Below are 26209 nucleotides of genomic sequence, written 5' to 3' on the forward strand. Positions count from 1 at the left end.
TTCAGCTGTCTTTTAGGCCAAAAAGTACACAAGTCCTGGACAAGAACCTGCAGCTGTGATTAAAACTTGTTAAGTAGGAATATGAGTAACTAAGGTTGAATGAGGCTATAAAAGCACCTTAAATAAATAGCTCTTTTATTCTCGCACTTTAAAAAAAAAATTGTTTTCATATTACTGTGAAAAATAGCTTCTTCCTTGAATATTAGCCAATTATCAAGAACATGCATTGAGCCATACTTTATCCAATCTTACTACAACTACTTTTTCCTTTATTTCTAAAGACTCATTTTATACTGAGGTAGAACAATGCCTATGAGTGCCAGAAACTTCATGTTGAAACATCAGCTGACATAAACAGAAAACCATTTTGTTGCCATGGACTTTTCACTTCCTTTTTGAAATCACAAAGCTGTAAGCTCTTTTAGAAGTAGTGCTTTATGAATATATCATATTGCAGGCACACAAACTTCAAAAAGCATTGATGCAGGATTAGTGTAACAGCACATACCATCGTTGCTGCTTCATTATCTTGGTCGTTCTTCAGCAGTAAGGAACACTGATGTTGACAGGCATCGGTGTCGTCTTGTGCCAGATATAAACGTGCAAGTTCCAACATTGCCTGTATATTAAAATATTTAACTGTATGTAATTGAAAGATGAAGAAAGTTGGTTCAGTTCTGAGTATCAACTTGATTTTCTAGGGCTCCAGTGAAAAATTATAGCTCCACCGAAGAGAGGGCATTTTCTGTTTTTCCTGTGAGCTCTTGGTCAATTAATGTAATCCATTTTCATTCCTTCACCTTTTAAAACAGATAAAACTGTCTTCTTCTGAGGGATATTCTAAAGGTACACTGAAAACAGGACTGCTCACATAGTATTGCTCTGAAGACACCAGTATTTTGGTATGAATAATATTCTTGGAAAAATGTAAGTGAAAGTAGTTTTAAATGTATTGAAAAAACAAATACCTTATTAACATTCACCAACTAATTCTGGAGTACAAGTAAGTTCCAGAAGAAACTATTTTCTTATTTGCATTTCCAACCTACCACATCAAGACTCCGTGTGAATCCACTTTTGAGAAGCCACCACACAGTAAATATTGACAAACTGAAATGTACACTAGCATACATTCTTAAAGCTGACGTCCATTCATAGACTATTCTGAATAAAATGCCACAGAAAACTTTCTAAACACGAGTTACCATAGATTTAATCAAGTATATATTGAAGCAAACAGAAGGTAAACTGATCACAAAGCAGAATTAGCAGTATACAAACTGTAAGTCGCTTCTACTTAATTTTAAATGGTGTTTTGGTTTTGTTTCCAAAAGGGGGACATTTATAACTGCATCATAATTCTTTTGCTAGTTACACTTGTGAAAGGCACATTTGAATCAGAACAGTGTTTGGAACATCCTGTTCAGAACATGCAGGCTTCTAGCACAGTTTTTAAACTGGTTTTTTTTCTACTTCCCGTTCTGTTCATACTCAAACATACACCATGTAATTCCAAAACAGGAAGGCAGGTGGGTAAGCACTGAAATGATACAGAGAATGCACGCATGTCAGAACTTTAACTATGAAAGCTTTCCTTAAGCTGCTGCTCTTATGTGCACAACAGTGGAATACCAAAAGGGTGTCTTGGAATCAAGGAATAGCTCCTGCAGGAGGGAAAAATCCAGCTAAACTGGAGTTCTACACTAGATTCTAGTGAGTGGAAGTGGTCTCTAAATTTTCAGCTCCACCACAAACAACGATACTAGGAAATGATGTGCATGATGTAATCTTCAATACCCTTCAAGTCTCCTCCAGGAAGCTGCATTGCCTCCTACCTGAGCAAGGAAACAAAGAGAGGGTACTACCTATTAGATTTCACCATGTAAAACAAAACAACAAAACTCCCCTGCGACATGGACTGCAATCTCTTCACATCTACCTGAATAAATGCAGTATTTCAATCCATCTGGTTAAAATACAGGAGATTTTGTTGTAACAAAACAAGGTACAGACAGTTTCAAAGGAATTCTCATTATTTTCACATATAATTTTAAGGAAAGTAAACTCTGAAGGTGCCAAGAGACAGATGGACTTTTAACAGCTCAAAATAATATTTTGTAATCTAAAAAAAATCAATTCTAATCTCCTACTAGAAATGCTTTTAAAAATGAAGAAAAGAAAACAAGTTCAAGTCTACTGAAACTATAAAAATAGATTGAGATAACTCCTTTATACTAGTTGTGGGTAACAAAATATTTTGCTTTCATTAGTCAACAAGTAGGCAGCAATTTATTAATCAGAAATTCAGACTTATTTTCTAAGATGTCACTGTATTCTGTGCTGCTAGCAAAGGAGGGTTAAAGCAAAAATCTTCAGTAATATCTAACAGATATTTAGTATACAAATGTCTACATCTTATAACATTGGGAATCTCTTAGAAGTATGATTTTAGCAAGAACTGAAGAGAAATGCCACGCTGTTATTTCAGTACTGGTATGAAAGACAAAGTAAGGCTTTGATACTGACTAAAAAGACACAGCTGTACCTGTACCATGACAGGGAGTCTCCTTGCTCTTAATGGGGAAATCATCATTTTGAGGATGTTTTTATTCCCTTCCCAATTTATTTTTCTTCTCCACATCATTCTTAGAAGATGTCTTGAGAAAAGCCTGTCTCAAATACACTGAAGTTGTAGCTTTGGGAAGGACACAGATTCTTGGAACCATAACACACGAGTTCAAAAATTAAAACTAAGTGATATATTTAGCAGCTTGTGCATGTGACAGCTGTTCAATTACAAGCATCAAAATAAGAAGTCTTCACATACACCTAAGTATATAACATCATTATGATAGCAAATCATGGCAAATTAACAAAAATTGTATTTATTGATTTTTAATCTAAAATAAACCTCACTAAAGATAACACTTAATCTTTGTGCTCATTATAATTATAAATTTCTTAGACTTTTGCTTCTCCCTCTCTTATCTCCAAAGCCCAGGGTTACAAACTTCTAAGGAGGAGGAGGATAAAAATAAATCCAAATTTACCTGAGCAGAGAAGAGAGAAGCAGTACAATAATCCTGCTCGAGATCAGCAACATTTTGTAACTAAAATCAATAAATTCTAAATTCCTACCAAGCCCAGATAAAAGTCTAAAACTCCTAAATTAGACACAGAAAAGACAGCAATTATCTGTATTGACCAAAATCACTGGGAGTTCGTTTCAGAGGACAAGCACCAAGCAAGATTGTTTCCCCTCTCCATCATTACTGTTACCTGAAGACAGGCTCACTGTGAGTGCATGCAGACACCACCTGAGTCAGGAGTTCTTGTAACAGACAGAAGTTAGCAGTGCATGCAACTATTCTATTATGATAAGCAACAAAAGGGAGAAAGTTCAAGGTTCTATGTACATAATGAAGCAGAAATAATTGCAAATTATTCTATTCTGTGGATAACTGGAAAAATGTTTTGCTACATCTAAAACCTGTCTGGAAAAACAATGCAAAACAGTCAGAGGTAGCACTGACCTTGTTATTGGTTTCACAGTGAACAAGGGCTTCTTTGTAAAATTTAATTGCTTTTTCATAGTTTCGCTGGGCTGTTGAATGTTTTGCAATCTCAGCACAAATCTCAGCTGCTAACTGCTTCTGTGCAGGAACTGCATCCAGCTGTTCAACTTGAGCCCGTTTTAGCACTCTGCCTTGTAATTCCCGAGCCTGGTGTGGGGAAAGCAGTGAGCAGTCAAGAATTGTCAAAGGAATTAATTTCATTTATCTACTATAAAATAGTTTACTTGTCTTTTTTTTAAGAAAAGGAAGCATTAATACTATTCTGCTTCTTACAGCCCTACCACTTTGCCTAGCAGGAAATTAGAACTGAAACACAAAATAACATCTGGGGAGAACTTCCAGCATCTCTCTGAAAACCAAGGGAAGAGACCTGTTTAAGACATTTAAGTTAGTCCTGCTGAAATCAAAATGCAGGTATTTTTCTGTAAATGAACGTGGCAGCAAAAGGAAAGGAACAGGAAAATACTGCAAAGAGAATGGGTACAAGGAAGGACAGTTTTGAGTGCAGCAGAAAAAACAACATAAGAACCCCAAAAGGACAGGAAGTTTTTTGAAATGTGATATAGTGAGAAACCTGGAAGAACTAAAGAAGTAAAGAAAAGAGTAAGAGAAGGAGATCACTCAGGCGGAATTTTACTAAAAGAGAACTGGGGGGAAAAAAGTCGACTTTGAGAAAGAAAGAAGTACATTATAAGGGAAAAATAAGTAAGAATTTAACAAAGATACATCTTACCGATACTGGTATTTAAACCCTCACATACAATTACCTTTCTAACCAATTATTTCTAACCAGACTTTTCTTGCTGGTCAGAAGATGCTACCACAGCTTACCATTTCTGTTACCTTCACTTTCACAGAGTGGAGGTATAATAGAACAGAAACTACTGACCACATCTCTTGCTAAATCTTTTTGTTGAGAAAGCATTTTCTAAGGGATTAAACCTCTAGCGTCCAACTTTATTCTTTCAAGCCTCAGTCTGAGGGATAATACTGAACTGCAGAATGAACAGATCTTATTATTGCTATTTAATACTAATACTGCTGTTCAGCAGTACAACAAAACAACATGTAGCCATTGAAAGCTGTTCCATTTTGCTCTGTGAATGGTTTTCAATGTTGAATGAAAGATATGTAATCTAGCTGCCCTCATGGCCAATTTAATTTTCACCTGATACACTAAAATTATGCTCCACACGCAAATGAAGACAAAGCAAGACTGCAAGCTTGCAGTAAAAACCTGCATTCTGATCTAAAATTCAGATAACACTGCTTGCAAAAAGCTCAGACTGTGCAACACCTTATGTACTTTACACTTCACAGCAGTCACTGGTGCTTTATCCCCAGCATACACCCATTTTCCACATTCACATGGATATTATGGTTCGAATATGGGACAAAAGTGAAACCAAAGGTAAACATGAGGATATTGCAAGTTTTCACAGGTATTTTTGGTTTTCCTCTTTACCTGCTGTAATGAAACTATAGCTCTGTCAATCTTCTCCATCTTGCTGTAAATTTTTGCCAGAAGTACCTGGTAACGCACATCTTCCATCAGAGAAGACAACTCATTAACTGTGAGAATGACATTAAACAAACATTATTCTTGAAGGAGCTGATCCCAGTAAAGTCAAAGGAAGAAGAAACTCATCACACCCTCCAGGAAAGAGCTTACATGAAAAATGCACAGCTCCATCTTACTTATTTGGAATTGTGATCTGACCTGGTGCGTTGCTGGTGGGCAGAGTATGTTGGTAATAAGCAGAGTAAACATTACAGACTACAAACAAAGTGAGATTTCAAAGATACTGAAAGATGCAAACAGAATAAAAAAAAAATTGACTGTCTGGTCTATTAGCATTTTCAGAGACATGACAGAAAATATTTTGATGTAAGTGGACAGGAAAGAAAACCATTCCTGACATTTCTTTTCTAAATCCTCCTAGAAGTCAACAAAAAACATCCAAATTGATATAATGTGCTCTCTACACGCAAAAAGTATGAGACTGTTCAATGAAATTTCTAGCTAGACCTCAAACTATGCTTCTTTTGCTAGAGTCTGGAATAGACATGAATACAATAAATATTTCAGTATCTACTTAAAAGCAGCAGGCTGCTTTTGAAAAATGGTTAAAATAAATATGCATCAATTAGTATTTGAAGAATTCAGGTGTTCCCTGGCTTAAATTTATTTTACTCTACTGACAAAGCAGTATCTTGAGCACAGTTCCACATTAAAATATAGACGCCACCAAAAATTTTGTTCTATCTTTATTCAAATTAAGGAGTTTCTAGAGCTATATTCCAGAAAACTGGTCTCTAAGGTGCTGTAATTGTGACATGCTATTTTAAATCAGAGATTAGACTGTGTAACTTAGACCATATAGGATCATTCCCTTCAGTGTATTTCCTAAAATTCATTTTTTTCCCACAAAGGATATTCTAGCATTTCCATAAAAAATTATTACATCATTCAATAATTTTCCCAATCAGCCAAAAAAACAAATTTTCTCTTAGAGAATGTATATGTATCAAGACAAAAAAAAAAATCAAAAAAATACTTTTTGCTTCATTTTAAGACAGAAGATTGTAAAGTACATGGGGCAAACTGTATTTACTGCTCATTATTTTTCCACACTAGAAAAATCAAGCTGCCTTGAGCATGACTGTTGAATTAGCCAGATCCTCAAAGGCTTATCTAGGACAAGAATGCAATATTAAATCAGAGGACTTTTTCAGTAAGAAGTAAGCGAGGTGGAAAACCAACATACCCCTACAAAGCAAGAAAGTGATACAGTGACATAAGAAAACCTTATAGAATGGACTACTAACAATACTGCTTCTCTATTCAGACAGCCACAAAGGTTAACAAATTAATTAAACCAGCAAAAAAAGGTGCCCATAAACTTGTTTATTCCCTAGAGTCATGCAGAAAACACAAATAACACTAGAAATTGTATGTTTTCCTGTGAATTAATACCAGTCCTACCAGGGTCATGATTTAAAGCTTGCTGAAGTACTTTTTCTGCCTGTTCATACTGCTTCAGTTTCATTAAAAGCTCAGCCAAATCATAGCAAAGGAAGTTCTGTTGACCACTCCTCACTGCAGCCTCATAGTAACCGATTGCCTTGAAGAAAGAAGCAAAAATTTGTGCATAAATTAAAAGCAAATCTTAAAGACAACAACCTTGTTACTTAGCTATTCAATGGCATGTTGCTTTACTTATTTTTCAATGGAGAAGTAATAAAATATGGGTTTCAGTGCAGGCCCAAACACACTGCAAGTCACCAGAACTACAATTCAATTGGTACAGAACTACAGAACTATAATTCAATTGGATTAGAATCCACCAACGTGTGGATCTACCAACTGTGCTTTGTCCAGATGATCTGAAGGGAATTTAAGAACTTTTTTAAGATTTTAAGATAAAATGTCTATTTTAGCACTCTGAAATATAATACCCAAGCAAAGCCCACATCCTGAGACAGTACTAAACTAACCTAATACATTAATTATAGAATACCTTTGAGTAGTTATGTGTTTTGATTAGGGCTTTTCCAATTTTACTTGCTAAAGATGGATCTTTCGGATTTTTCTTCAAGGCCTGCTCGTAGGCTTCTATGGCTTCATCAGGCTTCAACAGTAAAATATAAACACATATATAAGTCAAAGATTAAGATAAATGGTGTATGAAGAAAACAATATCTGGTAACAACTCCAGGAATGACTGCCAAGCAGAACTGATTCATAAGCTACAATACTTCTGAGAGAAGAATACTATAAACCTGCAGGAAATGTAAAGCCCATGTAAATTAACATTGTCACACTAAAACAAAATATGGCAAACAGACAAGTTTGAATAAACATTCTTTTTCACTGCAATTTCTCTACTACTATCTTCACTGGTTAACAAAGAGGTAGATGTAGTAGTGCTGTATCTGTTTTTCTCCTCTAGCCACATTAGAGCAGATTAAACAAATTCCACTTTGTGTGATAATTCTTCATTAAGGAGAGGACTACACACAAACATTAATATGAAAACAACCATTAATATCTACAGATCTCCAAACTAGTAATCTAAAGTATCAGCTGCATGTCCTAACTCAATCTATTTTTTTAGATATGAATTTAAACATGTAGCCTTCATTTCCTATGAAGGAAGTAGTCCACTTGACTACTGCCAATACCAAATAGCCAATACCAATACTTCCAGTTCATCAAGAAAGCAAAGGATGCAAAGAATGTATAGGAACTAGAAAATTATAACATTTATGTAGAGCCATCAGCATGAAAACTAAGTTACCTAGAATTATTCTAAGTTTCAGAACACTATTCTAAACATCTCCAGCTTCTTTGTGATTTCAGTTTAGCTCTCACTCTAGATATCTGTTCGTCTTATGAGGCAGTGTTGCTCTAGAAAATATTCCCTCCTTGACTCTCACATTTCTTCTAAAAGCTTACTTGGTATTTTCAACAGTTTTTAATTTAAACAGTTACTTGTAGTCAATATTTATTGTTTTATATCCTAAAGCAGTTTCTGTTTGACAAACATCAATCAATAAGAGTCAGCATGCCACAACGTTTCAACTAGATAAAGTCAACAAACTACTCAAATATTCCATTCATCTCTAGCAAGCACTCACCTCTTGAATATTCATGTATGCATCACCAAGAAGAAGAAAAGTATGAGCACTTGGCAATTTTTCCACTAGGTCACTGGAAAAAGAAGACAAAATCTTGCTCAGTATTTAACATGTCAATATTAGTATCTAAACAAGAGAAGGGCACAACAATTTTGTCCTCTGCAGATTTTAGTTTTTTATTTCTGAAAATAAACCAAAAAAACCCTGAAATATCTTTTCAAAATAAGACTTCCAATTATCATTTTAACATTTGCTTAAATGAGTTCATGTCACTAAATATTTCTCATTTCTTGCAGTAGAAAGAAAAAATGAGTTCACCACGCTATCAGTAAACATCTAGAAAACTATGCACACCACAAACTTTTACCTATAGCAGACGGCATACAACTTCTTATCTTTCCTATACTGAAGATAAATATCTGCCATTTTTTCTTTAGCTTGTACAAAGTAAGGCTGTTCAGGCGTAGTATTGCGGAGCATAGTCAAGGCATGTTTCACATCTCCTTGAGCAATTGCCAGATCTGCATTTGCAATCACAACCCTTAGCTCCTCAGGTGTTCCAGAAAATTCACTCATGGCATCTTGGATGACTATAGCAGCTTCATGCTGCAAATAATAAAAAGAATAGAATTAATTTAGTTATTGTCATTGAACAGCCAAAAATAAAGACATTATAATCATTTCTGGGCATTATGCAAACCAACTCAAAAAACCCCACAAAAAACCACAAACCATAGTATCCATTTATTTCACCATAGTGTTTTTGATTTTTTTAAATAAAACTCCTGTGATATGGACTACTGTAGAAAGTTTCAGTACAGAAATTTACATTTGTGTTGCATATAAACAAGTACATACTCAAACATCAGCTAGAGAAGGTCTTTAGCACCTTGTTCCAACAGGTCCTGCTTGGAGCAGGCTGGCCTCCAAACCACAGGACTGTATGGCTTCTCTTATATTCTTATACATAGGTAGTGTCCTATTTCTTATCCAGACACAGCTGATAGTAGGGATGATGCTACACAAATATAAGGACATGATCCAAAACTACTGCTAATAGCATTCTGACAACAAAACAGGGATCTACATCCCAGCAAATGAACATCAACAGTGTGAACTGGTTTTTGTAGTCTCAAAATCGAGCACCCGTCAACAGTTTGTTTTTCTTTGCTCCATACAATTTAAGGTACTTAAGTTCTCAAATCAGATATTCACATGCTGGAAGATTTACTAAGCAAATCCTCTTGGTAAAAGAAGCGGTTTTCTATTCTGAACTAACAGAATGGGAATGGGAAGAGGGAATTGCTTTCAGGTGTGTTTTGCATTTTAGCAGGTTTGCCATCTTACCGGTTCTCCATTCAAGCGATGAGCTTCTACCAACTCTAGGAACACTGCCACACGATCACTTGCATCAATTTGAATACTTCTTCCTTTTGTTTTTGAGGAAGCTGTAGGTTTTCTCATTCCAGGCAAATTCCTTGCCATCTGTAAGGTTTTAATAGCTTCTGATATTTCTCCTACCTTCTTTTGTGTTTGGGCCTTAATTAAGTGATACATAGGATGTTCTCTCACCTAAAAAAAGAATAATATAAAGAGTTTCCAAATTTTACTTGATGTAAAGTATTCAAACCCCTTGCAAGATTTTTTTTTAATAATGACTTTGGTTTCTTTTTTTCCTCCAAATATACACAAATTCAGTTTCAGAAATTTACTTACAAAACATAAGAATTGTCAGAGTATGCAAACTAGTAATTTAGTAAGTTTTTAATTACAAAGAAACTATTACAAGGGATGATAGAACAACATCAATCACTGCTTTATTTTAAGCTAGACTGAATTTTAAGGTATTCTCCCACACTGCTGTGTGCACACTTCACCAGGCTATTAAGTAGAGGAAATATACAATCGTTATTTGGCACAAGTGCTCCATGCCATTCTTCATCTTCCTAAAACATACTTCACATGAAACAAAAAGTCTGTAAGAGAAAAACAGCTCTATGAAATGGCAAGCACCTCAATTAGGTAGCTGATTAAGATATTAAACTTCAGCTTTCTTGTATCACTTGGAGAAAGAAAGTAAGATGGGACATGCTTCCAAAGAAATGGTAGTTTCCAGCTAAGTGGTCTCAAGACATTTGGGCACAACTCAGACCTAATGAGTGGGGTGTGTGTGTGTGTGTGTGTACTGTGTTCCCAACTCTCTGCTAATCTTACATAAAGTTCCACTGAAGTCAACGAATCAAAAATCCCATACTGTAATGTATAAGACCCATGAAATGTGACTTGTAAGGTGTTAGTTTTGTCTTCATGGTCATTTCCTTGATAAATATTCAGAGATCACATTCATATAAACATTTAAATACTAAATTTGTAGTGGAAGAGTTATAAAAAGTTCAGTTGAAAATTATTATATACAAAAACACACAACTTCAGATGACTGACTGAAATAAAATTATTTCATTCTTTTGTTAAACTCACCTCAAAATTATGGCTTAGACAAAGTTCCAAGGACTGAGAACACAGCTTGATATTGTTTTGAGCCAAATACACCTGGGCCATCAGTAAGTGTGCATCTGCATAAGAAGGGTTCCTTTCCAGACAGTAATGTAAATTACTGTGGGCTGCTTCAATATCCCCTAGGAAGTGGGGAAAGATAGGGAAAGTGAAAAAGCAGTTGATATGAAACACAGCTATATATATATACATACATATATATATGTTATATACTCAACATTTTCATTTGCCAATTTTTTAAAATAAATGTCAGCATCTAGTGAATAAATTAATATATAAAGTATTGTAAGGTTATGACATGAAATTAAAAGCAGGTGAAAGGTATGGTATTTTTCTCATTGCTCCCTCTGTAAATCATTCAATAAATTAACTTTCTGGGAAATAGTAGATAAAAAACACTGTATTTATAGGTCTGTACAATTAAGATCCTCTCATATAAAGGACAAAGAAGTGAAGAGCAAATGTTCTTCACTTAGTTGTAACACAGTATTCTGCAGTGAAAGAAAAAATTCATTACTATTTACAAGTGTGAAATTAATTTTTATATTAAATAAACTAAGGAGTTTATTACATTTAATTCATATAACTATTACCTGACAAGTACTTCACTTTTGCAATTAAAAAGACAGCTTGTTGAAGACCAGGCACAGTTTTTACAACAGTTTCAAGAACTGAAGCACAGTGCTTAAGAAGTGGTGAAGGAGACTGCCCAGGACTTGCAGGCTAGGAGCAAAAAAACCAAGTAAGTAATACAAAAAGAATGCCAACAAGCTAACAAAAACCAGCATTCGAGTCACAAGATTTTAGATTTAGATTTATTTTTAAGTCTGAGCTTCACTTTAAACTCAAATGAACATTAGCAAAGCCTTGTTATTTCCTTCAGTCAAAGCAGCTGTAGTTGAGAAGAACTATAAAAAAACAAGTTTGAAATTTAAGGGGGCAACTTCTTGATATCAGCAGGAACACAAGACAGTCTCAGACTTCAAGGACAATGAAACACTTCAGACCTGACATACGCAGAAGAATCAGGCCATGAACATTTGGTTACACATTCTGAATTACCAGGCCAACTTAGCCAACACAGCAGTACTGTGAATTACATTTCAATAAAACTGAAGTTGGAACGAATGACGAGAAGTTTGAGAAGAAAAGGTTCTGGTGCTGTCATGCCTACCCTCATCCCACACCACAGAACATATCCATACTGCTAGTAACAAACTGAAAAGAGAAGCTGAAAAATAGCTACTTTCATGCAAACTGCTACTACAATACATCACGTTTTATTACTCTTTATCAGAAACACTACTCCTTTCCCTCTATTACTTTAGCTAGCTCCTGGTTTATACATTAAAAAAGGAAAAGGCAACCTAAGCATCATTCTATTCACAAAGAGTATTTTCACAGGACCCAAAAAGAAAATGGAAGTCTCCCCCACCCAGCTAACTCCACATTTTCAAACACCATGCAGTCCTTTATTGCAATAAAGAGATAAAGGAAACTTGAGCAAAAGCCTATCTTTTCTTCTGAAAACCTTTCTATGGACAAAAATTCAGAAAAGCAGTTTAAACTCCAAACTGAAAACCATCATTGCTGTTCAATATTTCTGGAACGTATCCCAGGGAAATCTTCAGATAAGAGCAAAACCTCATACAATGTCACTTCCTATCATCGCCATCTGTGACATGAAAATGTCACTGCTACTGATGTTTCAGACTTTCAAATATTGCCATTTTCTTACAGATGGTAAGGTACTTCATAACAATGGAAAGCTACTTGTTTTCCTTTTAAGATTTCAAAACTCTACATAAATATACTCATGGAAAGGCTCTATAATCAGGCTACAAATAATGACAGGATAACAGAAGTCGGCTCCCAGTTATTTCAGAAGAATAATCTATTTAAGGAAGATACTATTTAAAGAAACTTGAAATGTGTTTCTTCTGCTTTAAACATGTCAGGTCCCCATTCAATTTATTAAGTTTTACATGCCTTTGTTGCCAAAACTAGAGCACACAAATTCAGCCACAGAAAATTAAGCCACCTAAGGAAGTGAGATTTTTCACTGGAATGAACAATAATATAAAAAGGCATATTCCATTGATTTTTACCAACACACAAAAGAAAGAATTTATGTATATTGAAAAAATGTCCTAAGCCAACAAAAATATTTCATAAATAGTGTGGCCAGTGTGAACATCCTAGTTTCATAATGTGATAGCTCTATTCACTGTATCATTACAGCTTCCTAAGAGATACTAAGACAGTGCAACTACACACACAGAATGCATTGAATAAATATCCCGAGTTTCCTCAGGTGTCATTGCTGCCACTTGCTCACATCACAGAATGAATATTTTTATCATTACTTTGACTAAAGAGTGGTGTAACATCCCAAAACATACTCTTACTTCAAATACGTTCACATTTTAAAAAGGAAAATTTTCCATTTTTTTGCCTCAGGATTAACTGTTCTCAAAATGAAAAATTCCCATTCTTAGACAGACGCAATCTACAGGTGCTTACCTGTGCTGGACAAAAATTAAGATATTCTCTAATAATTTCTAGCAAGAAATCAGGGTTTAGTTTTTCAAAATATTCCACACCAAGAGGAAATCCATGCAAAGATGAAAAGTGAGTATCCAGAACATCATTCAATAAAGCAAAAACATCTTCTTGTCTCTTATGCTTTTTCATAGCTAGGACTGCATGCAGGAAAGATAATTCCTACAGAAAAGAAAAAACAAACACAAAGCCCTAAACATTCTTCATATTCCAGATACATTCATCTCTTAATCATACAATACTACATAATTATTAATGTTAGCCACTTCTTCTTTATATTTAGGGATACTCTAAGACATTTAGTATGTTGTAAAGGACACTTGATGATTATTCTATCAATTCACTCCTTTAATTTGTGCAAGAACCTTTACATTTGTCTGATCACAAAATCCTGGAAATAATTAATATTTGTCCCTCCCTGACATAACAAACTTACATTCAGAGAAAAAACACAGCTAGAAAGTGATGATGTTTTTGCTCTGCAAGCAAACAGCCCGCTTGCCAAGTTAAACACCACACTGACTTAAATAGAAAGAAAAACTGAAACTTAGACTTAACAGTACTCCAACAATGCTCTACTCTAGTGACTGAAATATAGAACGTGTAATAGTTAGAAGGCCACAGTTCAGATTCAACAAAAGTAATTCATCAAAGTATCAATTAATCAAAGTATCTCAGTAAAGAAAGATGCCTCCTACCCCAGATTTCCCAATGGACTGCTGAATTTCATTAAGAAACTCCAACTGATGCTCTGCATCTTCTATCTGCCCTTGTATTAGCTGGCAACGGATAATTCCTGAAGCACACGGAAAGACTTTACTGCCAATTCATCTTCCTAGTCAAGCACATGCTTTCTTTTCCAGAAATAACTTTTCCTCTCCTCAACCTCTTCATAAAGCAGTGACAGGAAAAGAAAATGCATCCAGACTTATGGTAATGCAAATTTTACTAGTCAGAAAAACCCAAGGTAGATGATACATGATTGATACATTAATATGAGCAGTTTGCAATGGTAAATCTTCAACTGGTTCTAGACTAAGCAGAAGCACCATGAAGTCTGGCTTCTAAATTCAGAAAAAATACATGAAGGAAAACAACCTCAAGCACACACACAAATCACTCCTGCAATCTAAAGTTTTAATACTGTTTAAGGCCATGGCAGAGTCAAGGAGGAAAAAAAACACAGGGAAAAATCTGACAGGCAAATATGACACATTTACACCTAATTTTCTTGATACAAATGGGACTTTCTATAATGTGAGGTTTTTTTGGATGCAACACATGCATCCAAAGTATGATGTTTGACTTGATTATGGTTTTCAAGCTAATTTGGACAAAATGAGGACATGAAGAGCTTGTTCTATCATGCCCTTGATTTTCTTATTTTTGTAATGCCTAAGAGTTCTCTAGTTCTTTGGTACTACAGAAACTAAATAATAAAGTAAGTAAAATACAGCAAAATGTCTGTTCCCAGTATTACTTTGAGAGCTCTAATTTAGAACAGAAAAGGTTAATTTTTCAGTAGGGAAAACCAAAAGACATATTCAGTAAAGAGACACTGTAGCCACAAGGAAGAAAGCACACAATGAATCTGAAAAAACAACCCAGTGCTCCTGTAATAATAGTTCTAGATTTTCCTAGCATCAGTAATAGGAAAATTTGACCAAAAAACACTGTCTAGTAAAAATCAAAAGGAAGTGTAAGACCTTACCAGTTAGTGCAGAAACACTTGTTTCATCAAGTGTCATAGCAGTCTTGTACCATTTTTGAGCTTCTTTCACTTTCCCTTGTAAAATCATTTGGTAGCCAAGTTCAGTAGCAAATTCTGCATTGTCAGATGCCAAATCAAATGCTCTTTGTACTAAGGTTTGTGTATGCTGAAGGATGAGCTGGTTCCGGCCACACTAATGGTAAGAACAATCTTTAAGCCTTAAGCTTTTCTTTGTTTTTGGATTCAGTCAGACAAACACACTGAATATAAATCAGATCAGCAGAGACAACAACATCTCATGGAAGAATAAATTAGCCTGCAGTAATTCCATAAAAGTTGTGACATTAATGTGGGATGGATTCAAACATAAATATACAATACCACACAACAATTAATAGTTGCATTGAGTTCTTCTTTATAGCAATTTTACAGAGATTAAAGAAACCTTCACTTTCAAGGTTATGTAGTTAACCTTGTCAGTTTCACACAGTAAGATGGCTGGTGAACATTTGAGTGTATTTTCACTGTTTTTCACTTAAAAGCAAAGAGTAAAACAATTTTTAGAATGAGACGGCTTAAACATTGTAATTCATGCTGAATATAAATCTTGAAAAATGTGGTTACCAAGGCTACATGAGTTAATCTATTTCAATTGTCCACAATTTTCTATTTTTTAGTAGATATTTAATGTCTGCCTACCAAAAAATAGAAGAAAACCAGGATATACAGACAGCCGTATGCTGCTTAAGGGAAAAAAAAAGCATACTCACTGTTCTACTGAAAGCTAAAGCCATTTTACAGAACATCTCAGAATTTCGTGGTTCTAATCTATCCAGTGCTTTAATCAGGTCTCCCAGTCTTGCTGAAGCCTTGGAGAAAAAGGAATAATATAAAAAGTAATAGAAAGAATTAACAAATTAGGACAATCAAACAGTTTTCTCCATAAACTGCTCACATTTTTACTATGCACTAATATCCTGAAATGTAAATTCTGAGGTTTTCAGGCTGAGGAGTTAGACTTGAGAATTCCTGTGCCAATATTTTGGAAGTGACAATAAAGCAGACCATGCGTCCTTTATCCATGCTCTAAAAAGGTGAAAGGCTGGAGCTAAGTCTGGTATAAGAGAGGAGTCCCACAAGCAAGATAGCAAGATAGTCTGAGGAATCTGATCTGTGAATCCTGTTTGGACTTCATGTGATACAGACACACATGCTCAAAAGCAAAGCACTTCCAAGTGCTCAGAGCTTTAACATAATTTCTCAACACATCTAAGGGGATTTTCTGGACATATAATAATAAGGTACTTAGGGCTTTTTAATACAATTTTAGGTACAGGCACCTGAAATGCGTAAATCTAACAGGCCTTGAAATTTTTCCCTAGACATGACTCTTAGTTACATATGACTTTTTACTCCAGAATCTTTGGTTAACACTCTGCTATGTCCAGCAAGGTTCCTTCATGGATGGATTCAACTGGAGTCACCATCAATTCTTACTACTTCGTATTTCCCATGTGCACAACACTTAAATTTGATTGTAAGGACGTTAATGACCGAGTTCTTTGCAATAACTGAAAATGTGTTTGGCAACATAAATACCTTTTCTCCTACAACTTGAAAACACCCACAACACAATAAAAACACTATTTTTTTTGCTAACTTTCCACTTAAATTATACGAGTTTTTGCAAAATGAGAAAAAATAAAGAATGAATTTCTGGTGACAATTTAGATTGGCTATTTTAGGACTTCCTGAAAAATGGCACATGGGCTGTACATACAAAATACATGCATATGCATATAGCCCTGTCCAAGAAAATGGATCTTAGGAGTAGAAGGCAAAATAGCGTAGAATGCTCAGAGCTGAAAAAACCCCAGAGTAACTGTCAAAAAATGGTGAACAAAACACTGGTGTTAACAACTATGACCTGTTTCCAAAAATCTATCACTACAAGGCCTCATAATTTCCCTTATTTCAATTAATAAAATATTTAATAATGAAAGGCTTACAATAATTTATGAATTTATCAAAAGAGCATTTATACAAAAAACATCACTTTGATGATTCAAATCATCATGATCCAGTCAGCTGTCCAGATCAGATTTCTGTTTGGCTTGACACCTGTTCTCTGGAAAGATGAAGGTTAAAAGTTATCATTTCCTTCTCATCCAGAAAACACCCCAGCAATAAGCCAGAGCAGCTACTCAAATCAGAACAGGTGAATATATCTCCTGCAGATTAGTGCAGCACAGGACCAGCCAAAGTGTATGAGGAGAATCCATAAAGAAGACAGCCTTTGTAGGGACTAGATGCCACGTGCACAATGTTGTGCTCAACACTCTGCCAACAAAAAGACTCACCTCAGATATATTTCCTCCCCTGCACAGATGATGCAGAGCCTCCATTCTTATGGCTTCTAAATTGAGGGGATCTTTCTGCAATAGCCTAGAGCCAAACAACAGGTGAATGTAAAGAAACTAAACCAAACACTTCTTCAATCATCTATTTTATCCTAAAAGAGGAATAGAATAACTTGTATTTTACAGTCATTTTACATCATGGATCTCAACTGAAAGCACAGGTCTTTTATCTCAAGAAAGATCCTCTTCCATCCAAAATGGAGTCATGTATAAATGTAGCATCCTCATACAACTGAAAGCCTGGTTTCTTATAAAACTTTATTTACTTGAAATTTATTTTAAAAAAAAAACAACTGATACAACTAATTCAGATTCATTAACAATGAATGGAAACCTATTTACTTTTGTTTCAAAGTGTCCTTTGGTTGTAAACACGGCAAGAAAAGAACTTAGTGGCGTGCTACTTCATACTCAACCTATGTGCTGTTTCAATTGTCTGCTCCCAGTCCTGCAAGGCGAGTTGTAGCTTCATTTTCTTTACGAAAGCAGGAATGAAATTTGGGAAGTTTGCAATTATCTGGTTCACAATTTCCAGAGCTCCTGAATAATTCTGTCGGACCTCAAAATACTGTGCCTAATGGAAGGAAGAGAAGCCATATCAAGAGCCTGTACACTCACACAGGATTCAGAAATTCTTTCATACAGAAACCAGGAAAAAGAGCTAGAGAGAAAGAACTTCTTTCCTGAAGTAATAGTTTCACCTGAATATCAACCACAACTAGACATATTGCAACAATCAAATAGCAAAGGATCATGTGGAAAGCCTGTGTGTGTGGTAAGTGCTCTGTAACAAAGGTAACCACAGTATTGCCAAATTACTACTCAGTTGCAAGCAAGACAAAGAGAGACGTAGCTGAAGAGTAAAATTGTTTTATTAGGTTTCAAATACCTTTGTATGCAGTATCCCACAATTTTAGGATATTTAACACAACCCACTGATGAAACATTTGTTCAAGCTCTGAGGCACATACCATTCAAAAACCCACATTCACCAGGGTAACTATTGTTCTTGCCAGAATTAACAATTTTCTAACTGTAATGCAATTTACAGGGTATTCCAAATACAAAACTTTCAGAAGTCAAGGATCAGAAGTTTAAATTAATTCAAGTAGAAATAAATTTAGGAGTTTAACCCGGTTTTGCTTTGATGCTTTGAATTTACTTATCATATTCCAGGTGACTGTACGTGAGCTGTTTTATTTCATCTTTTTAAGACAGAAATTATGCATACACAGTAGATTTTTGAGACTTCATTTTTTAAGCCCTAGTGAGATTCATGTCTGTCTAAATACTAAGTAACTACATTTGACATATACTCTTAATCTAATTCAATGGTCCAGATGGAGCCAAGTATACACACCTAACCAAATACTATTGTGCACACTCTCCTGAACTTCAGTCTTCTAATATGCATTGAAAACACATTTAGCTACATTTAGCTTTGGAATACTAAACAAACATCATGTTAATGAGTAACAATGCCTGTGATATACAGAAATATGCTCTGAAACAGAAAATGTGCAAAGAAAAGAATTCATGCCACTCCTTTACTGAAATATAATCATTGATGATTATATGAACACAAATGAACACACGATCTAGACTAATGACAACTTAAAAAGAGTCCTAACAATATCAAAAAAATCACACTACAGTGTTTAACTACTGCATTTTGGCACACAGCAATTCTGTAATGTGCATAGGTGTCCCATGCAAAAAGGAATTGTTACGTTTTCAAGTGATTTGAAACTCAGTTTATACATATAAATAGAAAGGTTTTCTTGTGTGCATAGCAAAATTCTAACAACAGTACACTTTTAGATTGACTGAATTTAAACTATACCTTTCTTTTCACATTGGTGTCTAAAGAACCCAAAAGTACCCACAGAGTTCGAGTGTATCTCTGTTCCTTGGACAAGCTCATTACACACTACTCTTATCAGCATCTCTCCAATCACTCTACAAGACTAAGATGACATTTAGGAAGAGTTAAAATAGTGAAGTAAACTTACTTTACCAAGCAGTGCAAAAACATCATTGCCTTCCTGCAGTGCTTCATCAAAGTATTTCAGAGCTTTTTTAATGTGAGTTTCTTTCCCACAGGTGAGATCAAGCCATGCTTTCAAAATTAACCCCTATTAACAAAATACAAATTGAAATTCTTTGCTAACTAGGTAATAGAAAATTACACTACATACAATAAGCAGAAATAACCTAAATAGAGGACTTAAGAGTATCTATTTTAACTGCTTCAGAGGCATAATTATAACCAGTATTTAGCACAACCTAACACTTGGGTAATTTATTCCAGAGTTAAATTAACCAAATAGTATATTTACTTACAGAATTAGAAAAAAACACTAGTGGCACCTAACAAGTCTAACACGCTCAGCAGTCAGAACAAAACCTCACAGATGTGACCACATTAGACAGAATATTTTCTGCAAGCATTTCAGCACAATGTTTTCTTAAGATTTTGTTGATATGAGACACTGAGAAACATACTGGTGCTGCAGTATGTTTCTCAGTGTCTCATATCAACAAAATCTTAAGAAAGATTTTGACTATGATGTTTATTTTTTTTGCTAAGAATTATGAGGCTTGGCATCAAGTAGCAATAGTGGCTTAACTGAGTACTATTTCCATTTATTGATTTATTTTCATTTATCAAGCCATTATTTATTATTTACTAAGTGAAAACTAATATTAGTCAACAAAAACAACGATGGAAATTACTCAGCTGTGTCGAATGAATTTACGACAGTTAAGAAGGAAAGTACTAGAACACAAAATAGTTCAGGATAACTTCCCAACAGCATTAATGCCATAAGTCTAGCTTCAGAGAATGTCCTATTAATTGTCCTATTAATCTTTTACATTACTGAAAGGTAAATACCAGTTACCTCTTTACCACCACCAGAAACTTTGATCATTCTATCAACGTATTCACGGGCTTTGTCCTCACGACCAAGATGCCACAAAAACAAGCCAGCGTAGTACAGAGCCTGCTGTCCTGCTGTTTTACGTTGTTCCTTCAATCTTGCATCCAACTCCAGAATAGCATCTCGATCTGAAAAGGTTTTGTTCAGAGCTCTTGTTCACAGCCTCTCAAAATATTATGAAAGAACAGCGTGTAAGCCAAGGGCTTCCAGAGCAAACACTGTTTTTGTACTGCACGTTGATAAACATGCAGACAATCCCACCCAAGCAGTCATATTTATCAGGTACAGATGGAAAAGGCAGAAGAGGGTTCCCAACAACACGGTGATGGGGAGATCCCAGAAGTGGGGAAGTCCTGGATGACTGGTGGTTAGCCAAGCTGATGCTCATCTAGAAGGGCAGGAAGATTTGGGAAACTACAGGCCTCTTAACCTGACCCTGGTGCCAGGGAAGGTCATGGGTCAGGTCACTGAGTGCCGTCACACAGCACCGACAGACACCAGGGGATCAGACCCAGCCAGGCACTGGGAAAGGCAGAAGCTGCCTGGCCAACCTGATCTCCTGCTACGACAACGGTGACCCACCTAGTGAATGAGGGAAAGGCTCTCACTCTCAGGAAGTCTTGAGATCCACAATAATTTTGCTGTCCTGCAATATTAATCCTCAGGGATTTGAATCAGAGTAATGTCATTAGTCAGAGCTGTTTCACATCAAATTGTTTAACAAACTGTTAGCAGCAGCTCTAAACCTCCATAGCGAGAAAGATACTGCAGCAATAGTTTAACAACCACTCAATGCACCTGATAAACCAACTCTTATTTTGAGAATGTAATTCCTAACAAAATTGTTCCAGCTTTTAGGCTGGAGAAGGGAATACCAAAACTCACAAAATTCTTTTCTCCTTTGTATGGCCAGGATAATTTAAAAGATAGAAATGGCATGGCTTTAAAGACTTTTCAAGGTGCAGTTCTACTCAAAAGTACAAATATCAGACATGAGTGAAAACAATCACCAGAAGTTTGATTCAATTTTTTTTCCTTCAAAGATTCTTCATCAGAGCAGATAAGTCAGATCTTGTGTGTGGATGTGTGTGTTTTATTTTAACATTCACTCTTACGCTTCAGAGTTTCGTGATTTGGTGTTTCTGTTTACAATCTTGGTAAGCATCACTCAATTCAGTAATAGATCCTACGTCAAATGCAAAACCACAGTAAACCTTTTTAACTTAGGCAGAATTAGCCTACCACTCTCAGGCCTTCACAGAGAGCTGTTTAAAACATGAACCAGAATTTCTTAATAGGCATACCTGGATTAGGGCTCTTTTTATGGGCATAAATCAGAGCCATCATTGTACAAAGTGACACCTCTGGTTTGTTTTTAATTGACTCCAACTGTCGAATACTTTCTTGGACATCACCTAGTTAAAAAAAAAAAAGCACAGAATAAGCTATCACACTTTTCAAGACAAAGAATATAAACATCAAACTTCAATCTGACTTAAATTTTCCCTTATATTTTTTCTTCTGTGCTTTTGTTCCTTATGCATATACCCACTTTCATTTGTTGGTGCAAGTCTTTCAAACAGACACAGGAAAGAAATTAGCATCTCAATGCAAAGGACTTGAATTATGTGCTAATTCTGCCAACTGTCAGAAAGCTGAAAAATCATATTTATTGTTTTATACAGGGCATTGAGCAGCTCTTTTTGCTCCTGTTTCTTTATATAAACAGTGTTTTTGCCTTATTTGTGTGAATATTTTAAATATTAGCAAAATAGCCAGTATCTTGAAAAACGACAGGATTCTTACATAAGAACATCTGGGAGTTTGGGAATAGACACACTCTCTCAAAACCAGCACACCTTCCTAGACTTGTCTCAGCCCTCCCCTTGTTGGGTTACTTGTTAATATTTCTGACATCCCTGGAATATACATGCTGCTAAATAAACCTCTCAGAACAGTGTAATTTACACAAAGATCCCCCCACTAGATATTAGATGTCAGTTTCCCTGAGAGAGAGGATTCAACAAAACTAACACAGCTGCTTTGAAGGGAAGAGCTGTTAGCTGGGAGGCACTAGTGAGTTTCCCATCAAATGCAACATGCGTTTGGGCAGGGCTCAAATTCCCTCCAAGGAACCCATTCACCAGACCCATGGTCGTGAAACCACGAAAAACACTTGCTATTTCTCACTTTGGTAGGAGCTATCCTAGCTCACTTTCACTCACACCGGGGAGGAGCGGTGACGGACGATACCACACGGGTAATGCACTCAACACGGAGCACATCCAGGCTCCCCAGCACCGCTCCTCCCTGCGCAGCGGCCTAAGGGCTGAGCTCCGGGAGGCGAGGCAGGGAAGCCCGGCGCTCGGGGAGGAGCGGCCCCGCCCGTTACCTGCCCTCAGCGCGCCGTAGGCCCGGTAGAAGAGCAGCACGGGCTCCGCGCCCAGCCGCGCCAGCGCCTCGTCCGCCGCGGCCCGGGCGTGCTGGAAGAGCCCCTCCTGGCAGTAGTAATTGAGCAGCGCCTGCGGGGAAGCGGCCGCGGGTCACCGGTGCCAACGCTGCGCCCCGGGACGGCCCCGGGGACACCGCGCCCACCGCCCCGTCCCGCTCCGCCCCAGCCTGGCCGGCCGCCGCCCCGGCCGCTCCCATCCCTCCCTCCTTCCCAGCCGCTCCCTCCCTCCGCCGGGACGCGACGGCGGTAGAGCCCACCTGCTGCACCTCGGCGTCCATCGTCGCTACCCGACGCCACTGCGGGGGGGCTCCGGAAGGGTGAGGACGGCGCCCTGCCATTGGCTCGGGCGGGAAGGAGGCGGGAGAGACACGGGAAGAGAAACTCCTGGAAGGCGGCGGGCGGGACCCGCGGGCCGAGCCCGAGGGAGCGGGCGGGCGGCTGGCTGCCGCTGCTTTGGCGCCCCCTGCCGGCGGGCAGCCGGCCGTATGTCGGGAGCGCTCGCCGCCGGGATGGCCCATGGAAGCTTTGGGAATGTGTTTGTTTCCTTGCTTTTCTTGGCTGAATTTACGACTAAGTGGCTCACATTCCATACGTTTCATAATGTAACTGAGAACTTCCAGTTATGTGGCACTTCTCTTTGAAATTCAGTAGCAATAGGGTCAAATCAGATAGAGGAATTTCAGTTTTCCGCTCTCCTTCTTTCCTCCTGGAGAATTAGAGTAGCAAAGACTAGTAAAATTAGGGTTTTCCTATGGAGGTGAAAGCACCTTCAGCCATACCTTCTAGACACCAGAAACAAAGGTTGCTAAAGAGCATTCCTTTGGAATGGGAGCACAGTCTGTCCACCGGGAAAGCCAGCAGTGATGCCACCAAAGACAAGGAGGAGAACCCAACCTGCATGGAGTTTGTAGGAGAAGCTGCTTGGCTCTTCTTGCAGAGAGTGCCCAAAGTGACCTTTCCTAGTCCATTACACGTGCAGCTCCTTTGTCACAAGTTCTCATCCCAGCATCAGGAAGGTGCCACAGAAGCACTGTGCAATAAGCATTCTTGGGTTTCCTTGTTGGCCAAGACAATCCTCTGCTTTTCCTGCTGTGTTTATGTTCTGCTTGTCTTGTTCTGAAGCAACATTGAGGCTTCTGTAAAATTTAAAAACTATTGGAGGTATGAGAAATAAGTTGGGGTTTTTTACATACTTTTTAAGGTAACCATTGAAGACATATTCTGTCCACATATTGATCTGAAAATACTTATCTTTTCATTTTGATACGAGGCATTTTGAATCAAATTGTAGACCTCTTTGTTCATAATGTATTTCACAATAATTTTACAGAGAAAAATTTCCCTCTCTTGAAAAATTGTAGATGAATTTCAGGGACAATGCTATGAAATTTTATTTCTCAATTAGCCACTAAGCAAGCTTACAGACTACAGCTGCTCATCAGCTGGTTTCAGTATTCACCTATGATTGTTTTCATTGTAAGTTTAGGGAAATGCAATATAAAATTATGTAAACATGTAAAATTAATACTTTTGGAAATTCACTGTTGATAAAGAATAAGGAACAGGCCCACTTTCCAGATGCATTTGTTTTTTTCCCCTATTGGTATCCACAAATGGTTGCTTCTAGGAATGGGGTGCTTTCAGAGAGATTTTGAAAAATTCTTGAGGAAAAAACCAATGACTTATTTATTCCAGCACCATTTCACCTTTTTCAGACATGCACTCACATGTGAGATGCTCTGTAGCCTATTTGTGAGCAGCACCCAGCAAGAATTAACTGGCTCTCAACCCAAGCTGGGGAATGTCATGGATCTAGTGCTATTTTCTGCCCTCATTTTGTCTTTGTAAACCCTTGAATGCTCAGTTCTCATTGCTGTGACTGCTCTGAGCCTCCTGGGACACACTCAGGGCAGCTCTGGTGTTCGATGGCTGTGCACCCCCTGCATGGGGCTGCTGCATGAAGTCGCTCGGGGCAGAACTCCTGATACATGCAGAAGCGTCATGCTCACTGTGTAACACACATCAAGTGAGAAATTCCTAATTAGTGACTAACAAGCAAATCCCAAGGATTTTCTTAAGTGGAAGAACAGTATAGCTGCTGTAGAGGTTTTCAGTATCCTCTCATTCTGTGGTTTAAAAGCATACCCTTCTTTATATTAGTCAGATAATAAACACAAAAGGAACGTACAATAAAAAATGTAATCTTTATTATTTTGACGCATTAATAATGTTCTTTAGCATCAGTTAGGGTAATAGCATTTTTCTGCATGCAGTTTACTAATACAGATTTAGTCAATAATTTTAATAAAAGTAATCTATATTTAATTTTCCTGTGTAAGAAACATAAAATGTCCTGATGGATTGGCTTATTCAATTTTGCTACTTTCTCTTTGTGAAAAAATATCGTGGACCCTAGATAATATTTAGAACTGTTCTAGTGCAGCATGATTGAAAAAAAAATCTGTGAGTAAACATGAGAAAAGATTCAGGATTCTCTGAAAGAAAGGTTGTATCTGAAAACTGATGATGCAGGCACTGCTTAGACATTCAATTTGAACTTTAGACCATTTTCCCATCTGCAGAAATAAAAAAAACAAAAAACCTTAGCTTTTTAGAAGCAAATTATGAACTTATTTCGCAGAAATTATTTATATGTTGGCAAATACTGTAAAAAATAAGATCCTACAGTTATCCATTCATTTAGTTGTATCTTGTTCTCTGGAGTTCTTCTGTGAAAAAGTGCTATGGACTGAAAGTAACAAAAATGCTGTGACATCAACCTGAAGATAAAATCCAGTTCTTGTTTTATGTACATAATGCTGAAAAATAAAATAAAATGATTTTTACAGTATTTATATTTGCTTATAAAATCCTAACATTATTTTCAACAGGTTTAGTAGTTTTCAACATCTGTACAGTTTGGATATACACTATATGCTTTTCACTGAAAATTCAGAAATGTAAAACAAATAAGCTCCTAAATAGCTGCAAAATATTGCTTAATGGTATGGAGGAATGAGGTCTTTTTGAGTAATTTATTTCATTTAGCTCTGATGTATGGCTTCCCATGTTTAAGAATCCTGGACAGTCAAAGGAATAGCAGCATAGGCAATATAAACATGCACTGATTGCATCCAAACTATCTATAATGGTAGATAATACATAATTTTACCTGTTGAATGCTTGCACACTACACTTATTGTGGTACATATTTGATGCAATAAATGTGCTAAAGTCATTATCTGTTTGCTCAAACATGCACCACAGGTTAAAAATTATTTACATAGCAGAGGGCTTTTCATTAACGTGTACAACATCAACCTTACTGAGAGCTGAAGATGGCTAAACAATACTGCAGGATAAAGCAGAACAACTTTATAGAGGGCTCTTTT

General features: G+C 36.7%; 1 protein-coding gene across 5 annotated transcripts in view; it reads right to left on the bottom strand.

Annotated features, from left to right (window-relative positions):
* TTC21B (tetratricopeptide repeat domain 21B) overlaps positions 1 to 23193 on the bottom strand; it is a 34171-nt gene extending 10978 nt beyond the window's left edge. For 4 of the 5 annotated variants that reach the window (XM_041403432.1, XM_041403431.1, XM_041403430.1 and 1 more), the window contains exons 1-21: positions 23075 to 23193; positions 22758 to 22887; positions 21670 to 21780; positions 20327 to 20493; positions 19436 to 19558; positions 17840 to 17997; positions 17364 to 17448; positions 15774 to 15872; positions 15004 to 15196; positions 13991 to 14088; positions 13254 to 13454; positions 11324 to 11453; positions 10695 to 10852; positions 9564 to 9788; positions 8584 to 8822; positions 8217 to 8289; positions 7097 to 7207; positions 6562 to 6700; positions 5041 to 5147; positions 3534 to 3722; positions 509 to 619 (exon numbers count right to left, since the gene is read on the bottom strand). In XM_041403432.1, coding sequence (XP_041259366.1) covers positions 509 to 619; positions 3534 to 3722; positions 5041 to 5147; positions 6562 to 6700; positions 7097 to 7207; positions 8217 to 8289; positions 8584 to 8822; positions 9564 to 9788; positions 10695 to 10852; positions 11324 to 11453; positions 13254 to 13454; positions 13991 to 14088; positions 15004 to 15196; positions 15774 to 15872; positions 17364 to 17448; positions 17840 to 17997; positions 19436 to 19558; positions 20327 to 20493; positions 21670 to 21780; positions 22758 to 22887; positions 23075 to 23155 — 2928 coding nt within the window. In that variant the 5' untranslated portion in view covers positions 23156 to 23193. Of the gene's footprint in view, positions 1 to 508; positions 620 to 3533; positions 3723 to 5040; positions 5148 to 6561; positions 6701 to 7096; positions 7208 to 8216; positions 8290 to 8583; positions 8823 to 9563; positions 9789 to 10694; positions 10853 to 11323; positions 11454 to 13253; positions 13455 to 13990; positions 14089 to 15003; positions 15197 to 15773; positions 15873 to 17363; positions 17449 to 17839; positions 17998 to 19435; positions 19559 to 20326; positions 20529 to 21669; positions 21781 to 22757; positions 22888 to 23074 lie in introns of all 5 variants that reach the window. The other variant, XM_041403433.1, reaches the window with a different exon arrangement.
* Between the last annotated feature and the right edge of the window lie 3016 nt (positions 23194 to 26209).

This window comes from Onychostruthus taczanowskii, unplaced genomic scaffold, assembly GCF_017590055.1.
Source record: "Onychostruthus taczanowskii isolate IOZ18803 unplaced genomic scaffold, ASM1759005v1 scaffold20, whole genome shotgun sequence".
Taxonomy (NCBI): Eukaryota; Metazoa; Chordata; class Aves; order Passeriformes; family Passeridae; genus Onychostruthus; species Onychostruthus taczanowskii.